Source organism: Haemorhous mexicanus, chromosome 17 (assembly GCF_027477595.1).
Source record: "Haemorhous mexicanus isolate bHaeMex1 chromosome 17, bHaeMex1.pri, whole genome shotgun sequence".
Taxonomy (NCBI): domain Eukaryota; kingdom Metazoa; phylum Chordata; class Aves; order Passeriformes; family Fringillidae; genus Haemorhous; species Haemorhous mexicanus.
In genome coordinates, this window is record NC_082357.1 from 9,269,160 (window position 1) to 9,281,205 (window position 12,046).

At 37.1% G+C, this 12,046-nt stretch overlaps 1 protein-coding gene across 1 annotated transcript in view; it reads right to left on the bottom strand.

Annotated features, from left to right (window-relative positions):
- DNAH3 (dynein axonemal heavy chain 3) overlaps positions 1-12,046 on the bottom strand; it is a 57,104-nt gene that overhangs the window by 29,304 nt on the left and 15,754 nt on the right. The window contains exons 17-31 of the mRNA XM_059861594.1: positions 11,568-11,724; positions 9,661-9,805; positions 9,169-9,380; positions 8,815-8,906; positions 8,270-8,384; positions 7,485-7,601; positions 7,128-7,307; positions 5,902-6,038; positions 5,063-5,264; positions 4,394-4,486; positions 3,977-4,087; positions 2,217-2,331; positions 1,639-1,837; positions 527-635; positions 76-189 (exon numbers count right to left, since the gene is read on the bottom strand). Coding sequence (XP_059717577.1) covers positions 76-189; positions 527-635; positions 1,639-1,837; positions 2,217-2,331; positions 3,977-4,087; positions 4,394-4,486; positions 5,063-5,264; positions 5,902-6,038; positions 7,128-7,307; positions 7,485-7,601; positions 8,270-8,384; positions 8,815-8,906; positions 9,169-9,380; positions 9,661-9,805; positions 11,568-11,724 — 2,098 coding nt within the window. The remainder of the gene's footprint in view (positions 1-75; positions 190-526; positions 636-1,638; positions 1,838-2,216; positions 2,332-3,976; positions 4,088-4,393; positions 4,487-5,062; positions 5,265-5,901; positions 6,039-7,127; positions 7,308-7,484; positions 7,602-8,269; positions 8,385-8,814; positions 8,907-9,168; positions 9,381-9,660; positions 9,806-11,567; positions 11,725-12,046) is intronic.

The following is a 12,046-nucleotide window of genomic DNA, read 5'->3' on the forward strand; positions in this document are numbered from 1 at the left end:
GCTGTCATGTCTAAATCTAAAACTTCTTGTATCTTAAATTGAAGCTTTCTTATTTTATTTGAGTTAAAACAATACCTCAATTCTATTGAACTCATCAAAGCAGGCCCACGCCCCAGCTTGTGCCAGCCCCTTAAAGAACTTGCCCATTGCCTTGTAATCGAGGCCATCGGAGCAGTTGAAGACAACACACTACAACAAAAACACAGAGAACATTTCTCAGTATTACCACAAAGTCCTCTATAAAATTCTTAGCATCTAAAATGGGAAGGGATTACTGTTGCTTATTTTGGATTAGAAAAACAGGATGTCATATAGATACAGTCCTGAATGTGAGCTTGTTACCAACTGTTCCTATGAATAAAGAACAGAATCACAGAATCATTAGGCTGGGAAGGACCTTTAAGATGTTTGAGTCCAACTGTAAATGAATAGCTACAAAATAAGCTGCACTTGCTTAAGAATAGCATTTTAATATCTACATACCCAAACATAAACAGTAGAAAGCAAAAAAAGGGAGTTTTGGTACCTGCTTAGCTATAGCTTTTGCTAGATCTTTTGTTGTTTCTGTTTTGCCAGTTCCAGCAGGCCCTTCTGGAGCACCACCAAGACTTAATTTCAAGGCACCCATTAATGTCCTACAATATCAAGAACATGGGCATTAGAAATAGCAATCTTTAACATCAGATTATTTCTGAATGGATTGACATGAACTTCCCTATGCAGGCCTTCCTGAAAACAATTCACTTGTTTCTCTACTGACTTCACAGCTTGCCCTAAAAAGTCAGCATTGTCTCATAAGTGATTCCTAATTGTGGAAGGTCACATTTGGCCACTTGGCCTAAAAGGAATGTCAAGGCTTTTATTACATGCATCCTCCTTGCATACCTTCAATTACACAAGCAAATGAACAGTGCCATGAGCAAAATGGTAGAGCCTGCAAAAGCACACATTTCCCTCAAGTGGTACTTGAACTGGCAAGAGCTTGAAGCTGGCTTTATAAATTCAGCCAATCTTTAGAAATGGATAAGAAAGCATAAAGGTTGTTACAAAAACCTGGGAATCACATTGCTTTTCAAGTGAACACACTACTACAGTGAGACCCCTGTTAATACTGGAGTGATTTGATTATTTTACAAAACCATCATTCAAAGGCTTTGACTCGTGTCTTGAAGGCTCACCAGAAGTGAAGTATGAAATGCCTTTGAATATTTTTACTTGAGGACTGAAGTATTTCCATTACAACTTTTTGCAAGCCAGTGGAGGAACAGGAAGCTAACTGCATTCGAGTATCTGTGAAGGGCTTTCTAATTACCTCATTTATCTTACAGGCAGGCATACCCAAACTGTGTGTCTTACTTCAGATAAATTAATTGACCAGTGCTACTGTACAATTCTTTGCAGTTCCAATACCATGTCCTGCAACCTCTTTTCAGAAGCACCTTCTTGGATACAGTAGAATCTATTTCTACTCTATCGGTGTAGAAGGCTATACATTGTAAATATTTTTACCATATTCAGGCAAAATCTACAAGAAAATGTTAGCTTCTGAGGTTCCTCCTATTATTAACAGGGAAAAAGGAAGTAAACACAGATCAATCCAGAAAAAGAAAGCATTATTCACAGACAGTATGTCCTTACCTATAACATCGATCTGTCAGTGGGGTTATAACCAGACGTTGTGAATTGCCCAGGTACTCATAACCATATCTCATTTCTGTTGTGATCATTCTCACTGTCACATCATTCTCTGTCCAGTAGTATCTCAGCTGAGAAATCCACTGGAAGTCATTCAGATCTGTGACTCTGTCTTCAACCAATTTTGAGACCACATCACGAGCTGCAGAGTAGGACAGAGATTGTTTAAAAAATCTAGACTCTTTTGCTGAGGTAGTTTACTTAACTTTTAAGTAAAGTAACATTTACTTAGAGCTATGTAAGAGTAATTCAACATTTAGAGGCTGGTTTTCATGTTAGAGAGGAATTTGCAATTGATTTGCATAGGGAGTCAGTTTAATTGTAACTAGATTCCAGTGTCTGTTCTAAGTAGATGGGAGACCCTTGTGCAGTACTGACCAATCCTCATTTGCCCAAAGAGCTGAGCAATAACTCTGTAAAGGCTGATTCAAGTTGGAGAAAGCATTTTAGGTGCCTCTCTCCACCAGTCCACCCAGCAGCACTGCCCCAGATGTGCCAGGGGAGCAGCAGCTGCACATTACCGTGCACATCAATGACAATGAGAGCCCCAAGGGTCAGCCGGGCTCCACTGGACAGCTTTCCTCTCACCAACTCAACTATGTCCTTGATCTGCAGATTGCTCTTCTCCAAGAAATCCTGCCACAGAAACAAACACAGCCATCAATGGGATGCTGGAGCCAGCAGCTCCTAAGCTCCTGTGGGTGAAATCATTGGAGACAGCCCCTCTAACAAAACATATTAATGGTAGTCTGGGCACCACACAAACATTTTAAATTCTCTTTGGTATACTGGCCTTTTATTTTAATATGAACACTTCAAAAATATTTATGGCCTGAAAGAAGGCTTATAAGCAGAAGGCTTATCTTTCTTCCTAATGGAAGTGACAAAACTCTACAATGGGAGAGGAGAAGATATCCTTTGTTTAGCTTCCCTCACACAAGAAATGATGGACATATGGGACCAAGTCCATTAGCAACATGGTTTAGTTGGCTCTGCTTTAAACTGGTGTTGCACTACATGATGTCCAGAGGTCCTTTATATTCTGTGATTCACTGTTCTGTGATTCCTTCTCATTTTTCTTCAGCTATGTATTATTCAGGATACTTTCTCTGAAAGTAATAAACATTTTAGCTCTGTCTGGATATATTGAATAAGATCTTCAACTGGTGTTAGACAATGCAGGCAATTCAAAGCTAAGATATTCAGTAAGAATACAGAAACAAAAAGGCATTATTAAAATGTAGTATTTGATGTAAAGTTTATTAATACTTTTCTATTTCAACATCTAAAAAGCAGCCCAAACATTCTGTTGACAGACTTAATCTCCAAATAAATCTTCATCCACCCAGCTTAAATAGGATCACAGAAAAGCCCATTGAATTAAACAGAAATTATTTCCACTACCTGAGCATGTGTTTGAGTAAAGCCCTAGTGAAGTGATCATTAAAACTGCTGTAGTGACAGAGGCACTATGAACATGTAATAAAAGTTTCTTGCATTAAATAAAACATTTGGCTGCTGCATCTTCCTCACCAGGAGAGTCAAGCAATATCCAGAGAAATCAGTGGTGAGCTTATCCCTCTCTACAACTCCCTGAAAAGAGGTTGGAGCCAGGTGAGGACTGGGCTCCCAGGTAACAAGTGACAGGACAAGGGCACATAGTCTTAAGCTGTGCCAGGGTAAGTTTAGACTGAATATTAGCAAGAATTTCTGCACAGAAGGAATGAATGATTAGACCTTGGAAGGGGCTGCCCAGGGAGGTGATGGAGTCACTGTCCCTGGAGGTGTTTAAGGAGACTGGACATGGCACTCAGTGCCAGGGTCTGGTTGACAAGGGGGTGCTGGGTCATGGGTTGGATTCAATGGGCTCAGAGGTCTCTTCCAACCTCACTGATTCTGTGATTCTCTGAAATAACTGCACCCCCTGTAAAGAGAGCTTTCTGCCTGCCTGTTTCTCTGAGGCTTCCCATGTAAAGAAAGGAATTAAAAATAAAAATATATAGTGTTTAACAATGGTCTGTCACTTTTTGTTTGGTACTTTAATTCACACCAGTATCACTCATAAATGAAGTAATACAACTTCCTTCAGAAGGATTTCTCCTGAAACACACCAAAGTAAATGGGAACAAACCTCTGCTAAGACCCAATGCAAAAGGAAAAACAAAATAAAGCTCTGCATGAGTAAATTGCAACACCTTATTGAGGATCTTCTTTGCCAGAAGGAGCTCTTAATTAATCAGAGTTCAGAACATAGAAACAGAAAGTTAGAATAAAATCTTACTTGTAAAGCTTTTTTCCTTATAGCCTCAGACACTTCTTCTGTCCAGTAAATGCAGGAAACACAAATAACTGCCTGTCCAGGCCACTGAAGTACCCACTCTTTCCGAGGAACCTCAAACCAAAAAATCAATCTCAAACACAAGAAGTCATATGAACACATTAGATTATGGCACTGAGAACAATAAATTTCCTCAAATGTCTTTTGTCTTATGCTGCAAATAAATTAGAATCAGCATCTAAAGCTTTAATACCCTTTCTTCCTGAAACTTCAGGACAAAAACTTCAAATTGGTACTATTGAACAAGAAGAGCTGGATTCCACTTAGCTTCAAACATGTTTCCTTGGTTAAGAATTTAAGCAACCTATTCAGGTATATTTGTTTGTGAAATCTAACTTATACCAGTTCAGGAATAATTACCTGGCTATATCCTTTTATGCTGTCTTGAAGAACTTGTCTGACACTGGCCAACATCATTTCTTCTACTTGCAGAAGCCATTTTTCTACCATGCCCTTCAAAAAAGAAAAACAGTTAAGAGTTAATACACATTTCCTGACCGTATTCCTCTTCAATGACAAATTATTTGAAATATGTTAGGCTTAAATATGCTTTCTTCAGATCTGGGTGTTGTATATAAAAGGAATAAAGGTTGAAATTACCCAAAATATGACTGGTAATACTGTAGTATACATGGTCTCCAGGCAGGTATATAAAGACAACCCAGCTAAAGAAACAGCTGGATATGTTTCATATAAACTTAAACAAAAAACACAGATTGCATCATCAGCTAAGCCTGCTCATTTTAACCCAGGGCATGCTTTGTTCCTACAGGATAAGGGAAAAGAGTGCCTGTAACTCACAACATGCCCCACCTTTCAGAGGAATTTACTGCAAAACTGATATGTCTTGTTCTTTTTGTAGGAAATCCTTTTGATTCTAGAATACCAGTCTGCACTCTCACTTCCTAAACTCCTTTCACAATGTGATCACAAATGGCTTAAACCTAATTCCCTCAAAAACATGCACTTTATGCAATGTATTATGTATTAATCTAATTTCATATAGTAAAATTCAAAAAACCCACTTACATTTGCTCTCACTGGATAGATTTTATCTATGAAAGGAACTATTTCTTTCTCTGAACTGATCATGCCTATGATCTCCAGATCTTCTGTGAACTCCAGTTTAGCAATTCCTTCAAAACACTTCTTTAAATGTGGTTGTACTCGAAGTGGATCCTTTGTTTCAGACAGTATTTCAAGCAGCTCATCGTTAGACAGGAAAAAGAATCTGCCAGAAAAATACAATTACTTTCCAATTATGAAAATTTCCTTTAATAATCTACTCATACAATTGGTTTTCTTGTTGCTTAAGATACTAGTGTATCAGAGAGGAAATTATTATCTCAAATCCCTTTCCTTAAGCAATTTTTAATATTATAAAACTCATCACATCTGTTTTTTCAGAATTTCAACGCAAAGGAAGAATAAGGGTTCTCAAACTGAGGGAGAGAAGACCAACTGGCTCCAGCCAGCCATTAAGTACCCTGTAAAAACCCTGAATCCTGCTCCTCATGATTATGAACAACTCCCACACATCACACACTTCTAAAGAGGGTGGGGCAGGGACATAATTGCATATCAGCCATGGGAAGGCTCCTTCAAAAATACCCTGTAAGTAATAATGCCTTTCTAATCCAAGTTTACGTTGTGATAGACAGATTGTGCCTCCCCATCCCCACCTGTTCTGGCATTTCACAACTGAGGAAAATGAGTTATGTCTGGAGATGAGAACAGCTTTTCATTTTTTGCTGCATGTGACTGTGTCCCACATATGTTTATAAAATGAGACTTTTAAGTTCAGTAGAAATGGTTTGAAAGAGCTTACAGCTTCTTGTTCCTAACTGAGGCCTGTTTCATTAATTTACCTTGGGAAAAATAATCTTTTCGACTCCAGGTAAGTATTCAGCCCCTTTTGAATGTCCTCTAAGAGAGCATTTGCTTCCTGAAGTCTGTCTAACATCTTGGGCTGTTCAGTTGCTACAAGTACCTTTGTGTCTTTCACCTTTATAAAAACAAACACATAGCAGAAACTGCTAAAAATTGCAATAAGTTTTACATTGAAATTGTAAGCATCAACCACATATACTGCAGGAGGCTAAAATGCTGTAATTCTTCTCTATAGTGTGTTTCATGGTATTAAATACATTTGCATTATTTGATAGTTTTGCTTTTCAGACTATCAATCAATTTTACCAACTTGAAATTCATAGACATTAATGAAGGAAATACCAGCAAATAAGATCTTTGGCACCTGCTCCTGTGTCTTGAGCTTGCTACATTGTTTTCCACTCACAAGTAAGTTCTATCAGAGACACAGCACATGACAATTATTCCCTGTTCTCTCTTTCTGATAACACTCCTCTTCAGAGGGTTCTATTTCAGTACAGCCTCATCATTCTGAGAGTCTGAGCTGTTGGACAGGTCTCAACTCCTACTTAGCTACACTGATTATTTCAACACCTTTATCATACAACCACACACTCCCAGAGTTTTTGACAAACAGCTCACACCACCACTGTCTGGCCTCTTACTCAACTTCTTATTTACAGGAATTAAACAGGTTACCAAATTGCACTTCCTATCCCCATTACCTTACCCTGACACGTTACTGACAGTCCATATTCACTAAATTTTTGAATAACCATGCTGTCACATATTAGAGAACAATTGCATGAAAAAAAACCCATTTAGTTGCTCCTAAAGTATGTACACCCTGTAAGTCTAATGCAAACTCTCACTGTATCCAGACAAAGCTTTGTACCTTGTCAGTGAAGTAGCCAGATCCTGAAAGCACAAATCATTCATCTTTCTACCTAATTCTGACCATTTAGCCATAAGAAAGCTAAAACATTTAGAATTCATTTTCCTTGAACTATGATTAACCCTTCAACATCCAGCTTTACAGAAATCTCAATGTAACAATGAGGCAATCTAAAATTTCACTGCAAGATTAGAATTTGTTGGACTTTAGCAAAGGATTTTCCACTCCAAATACCCAAGTGCAGAAAAGAATAGGGTATACACATGATATTAATAATCATGTTACCAGCTGTGCATAAAAATGCACAATTCATTAAATGTTAGCACTTACCACTTCTGTCATAATGTTTTTCCAGTATGAATCCACAATCTTAAACTTTCTGCCCTCTTCAGGCATTTGAGCTATAATGTCTTCTGAACTAAAAATTGGTTCCAAATACAACCATGTTGCCTGACATTTCAACCAGCTATCTATAATATCTTGCATTAAACACAGCTTATCTTTCCAAGCCTGCAATGAAAACATTTAGTAGTTAAGCAAAATTATGACAAGAAAAAATAAAAAATATGAATATGTGTTCTTAGTTACCAACTCTCTAATGTCTTTTATCGTGTCAAAATACCCTGAAGCACTTGAGGAAAGCTTATTATGAGACATGCAAGCTCAGTCAAACTGGCTTTTCCTTACCAGACATTCAGCTTCTATTGGTTTGATGAAGGGAGAGCCACATACTGTCTGAGTCTTAACAATGTGATCATCCAGCAAAAGCTGGATGTCATCCACTGAAGACAGGATGTTGGTGTCCTGTGAACACATCACATTTTGGTAAGTCAATGGCACTCACTGTATTTCACCACTCATCCTGCTTCCCCCTACTCTATCATGTGAAGATATCAAATGGAATCTCTTCTGTGCACCTCTGTTTCAAAGGTCCAGACAGAGATTGTTTTGTGATAGGAAGCTGGTGCCTTCTGACTCAATCTTTTGCACTGTGACTCTTCTTTCTTCTGGGCAAGTTAAAATTTTGCTACTGTCCAGCTTTCCACACAATACTGGATTCATATTGCTGGGCCTCCCATCATGTCACACTCTGGTTGTTGATTTCTCAGGGAATTCCTTCTGGTTTTTCCTGGTAGCACTGGCATTGTAGAGGTGTGTGCTATGAATGCATCTGCAGTCAGAGATGGTCAGGTGGGACTACACCAACAGCCCATCAAGTGGCCCTGTTGCCCCCCTTCTGGTGGGACTGACAGGGTTACTCCATGAGCATATGAGATCACAAGCTCTCCAGATACTTAAGTCCACATAAAAGGAGTTATAATAATGGAGACATTTGCTCAGCTTTGGGCTAAGATACAACTTTCAATTGGGCCACAAAGAATCAGCAGCAACATCCTCTAATATTTCTCAATTGGTATTTACAATCAAAGTAATTATTTTCAGATATATATATTGATTAAGTGTTTACTTACAGTCTCCCTGTACTTGGCCAAACCAAAATGCACATTGACCCACTCTGATTTCATTTTCTCTATTGATTTCTCTAAGGAATACTCCTTACTTGCAGCTCCTCCAATAGGTTCTATTCTAAATTGAAATGAAACATACATTTGAAATGTTTTGTAACATAGCTGAAGAGCAAAAAAAAAGCAGTTGTAGGTATAGCTGCATATCAGACTACCTTCCATAATAATTTCTTAATAATATCATACACTTTCTTCAAGGAATATTTTTCCACTTTCAGCTTCACCAAGTTAGAAATATTGACATTAATTGGCAGACAAATACAGGCAGAAAATTCTGAATGAGCAAATTAAGTGATTTAGGAATACTACTGGATTTTTATGCCTCTGTGCTACAAGAACAACTGACAGTTCACACCTTGATAAATATAGCTAGATTATAGCTGATTTTACAGCATGTTCTAACAGCACACAAAACCCTGAAAGAACTAAAATTTGGTGTCTGCACTATGAAATATAATGTTTAAAAAATGAGACTAGATTAAACTTCTTACTCTTCAATAAATTTTGAGAGTCCACAGTCCAACATGTATTTAAGATTAGTTTTTTCATCTGGTTTGATTTCACATCCTACAATTTTACTAATCTGAAAATAAAGTAAGAAATAAATCTGTTATCAAGATGCCTTTTTGTAAAATACTTTCAAACAGCAAGCAACAAATTCCAACAAAGTATTAGTCCAACACGCTAATTTGCTTTTTCTACAATAAATTATGAATTGAAAGAAGCTTCTGCCTGTGACGTTACAAATTTCAAAAACTGGATCTATCATGTCACAGGATAAAAGATATTGGACTGACAGTTTCTATGGAAGAATATTTCCACAGCTCAAGCAGAGTTTAAAGTACCTGCTCCCAGTGTCTCTCCTTCATTCCACGATTGCAGACAATGAACAGGACAGGAAGATGCTGTTTAAATTTATCAAGCTTGAATTTCATGGATTCTGCCATGCGCCTGGGCACAGGCACATCTGGGAAGCTCTTACAGAGCTTGTACATGGTCCTCCACATATTTCCAACCTCTTCATTAATTTCATCAGCATTCAATTGCTGAAGAGGTCCTGAATATAGCAGCATAAAAAAAGCACAGCAGGCACTTCAGCACAAGGAGATTCCCAGGGTGGTTTAATTACAGCTATTTTTCATCATTGTCCTCTAACTGGAAATCAACTGTGTTACAAAAAATCATCTTAATGCAAAATCCAAGACAGTAACTCTATTTCACACTGCTTAACAGCATTTATTCCTTAAAATTATTTTCTCGTGACTAATCAACCCTCTCAGCTTCTACTTAACTAACTGCAAATAACATGTTTCTTCAAATGAACATCAAAGCCTCACCATTCATCCATTCCTCAGATTTGGTATGGAAAGCATATGCTGTTACCCAAAGCTGCTCAAAAGGTTCTTTGGTTGTAATTATAGATTGCAAGAGAGGAAACTGACTCTTCTCCTGTCCAAGCAAATCTTCTTCATAATTAATACCCTTTAGGGGGAAAAAGAAAAGTGTGTTATACCCATCAACAATTCCTATTGCTGTTTAAACTTCTGAACAGACAATAGTGTACAGAATTATTTGGCATGTCTTAAAGCCAGACAGATTTGTTGACACAGGCCAGTGGATTTTAGGTGCATAAAGTAATGGTGTTCTCAAAAATTCCCCTGTTTTTTTCATAGAATCATAGAGGTATTTTCCAACCTAAAACATTCTAAGATCAAGTCCAATGGTTAACCTAGCATTTTTGGGTATCTTTTACTACTCAAATAAATTTTAAAATCCAAATCTATTTTAGAATAAGAAAATGTACCATGGAATTCAGTGAAAACAAGGCTCATAAGTTTCCAATCCACAGTGAAATCGAAATGTAAGCCCCTCAGTTGGAGAGGCTTGTAGGATTTTTTTAAACTTGTGATTAGGTTTTTTCCTTTTACAGAATTATCTGGGAGCTCCCACCAAAACAGGTATTAATTGCTGTGTTTATTCACGGTAAGACATTGTCTTCATTCAAAGATTTTACAGTAAAAATCAATGTGCAAAGATTTAGATTTTAAAAAAGTATTGTCTTTTTCATTTTACATGTAGGGAGGTGAAGCACAGAGAAATGCTGTCTGAAATGTGGACTCTGAATTCAGATTGAGTCCTGAGTCTGTGCTTTTATAATGCTAACAGGCCTTTCATAAAACTTGTAATCATTCAATATGAGCTGCAGGCAGAAAAAACATAAAGATACATATTCCAAGATAGTATTTAAATTCATGTATTGACTGAGCTAATTGTCATGTCATTTAAATTGTGTGGAAACACCTCTCATTGCAATCATGTATTAAGAAACTTGGGCTTAATTAGTTGTTCTGATCTACCTATAACAGGATATCTGTGCTGTAAACTCACACTAATTAAATATACTAGATGCATTTAAATCAGATTAATAGTGTTGATGTGTAGGACTACCAGTTTATTTAAATTCTAAACTCAATTAATTGGTTCCATTTTTTCTTTTGAGTGGGACTTAATTAAAATCTTGACCCTTATGGCTCCATATATGGAGAAATCTCATTCTCTCACTGTGATTTAGAAGATTAATTAAGCCTCACAATGCCTGTGAGATCTCTCAAAGACAACCCTTCTAATTTCCCAGCAGAGTCACAGCTGAGACAAACTGTTCAACTTAGGATGATACAGTAAATTGGACAGAGAGCCCTGAATAGAATCTAGAAATCTTGGTCTTCAGTTTGTTTTTTAGCATTTGAAATTTGTGTTATGTGTTAAAATGTATATTTAATGCCTATCAGCATTAAATGGAAATTATACAAATAACTGAAAAACATTTGGGTTTAATTAGAGAACAAGCAGAGGGACTGAAAACACAGCTCCAGTGCACAAACCATGATTCAGGAAAAACGCCAGCTCCCTTACATTCTGCCTCTGCCAACTCTGCCAGAAGAATTGTTTTCTCTGGATACCATCTTGGTACTACTGACTGCTTGGAAACACTGAAATTCATTATCTCAATTTAAAAAACTCCCTGCAATATTTTTTCCCAAAATTTGCTCTTCAACTCAGTAGCTGGGAAAAATCAGCATATAGGCACATGAAGATATTTGCCACATCTTGATGAATTTGGAAATTTTAAAGCTATCTTAACAATATATGGACAGAACACTGAAAAAAGAAACAGGGCAGGAACCAAACTTTTGCTCATGCAGCACATTGTAACCCACTCCATACTCAGTTCATTAATACTAACCTCAAATTCTGCTAGAGCATCAGCTATATTCTTATTTAACTTTTCCAACTGCTCAGTATTCTTCCTCAATTCTTCTGCAGTCACGATATCTCCGCGCTTTTTGAAGCTTTCTAATTCTTTATTATAAACTTCAAGAGTTTCCTTAAACTGAGAACACCTAAGATAAAGATAGCTAAGGTAATATGATGTTGTGTTTCATTCCTTTTCAGGCTTCACTTATTTTATTAATTACAACAGGAACTGTCACACGAAATCTGATTCAATACTAGTGAAAACACAGATGCCAGTGAAAGCTCACTAATCACTTATATCAATATTATGCAGTTCGCAGGATTAGAATTCAAGGCTCATTTTCAACCCTCACAACTGATTTACTTTACTTACATTTGCTACCTCTACTACCTGGAGAAAATAAAGGAAGAGTGAAAACAATGTAACAAAATTATGTGTACTGTTGTACTGATCAATATAACAACATA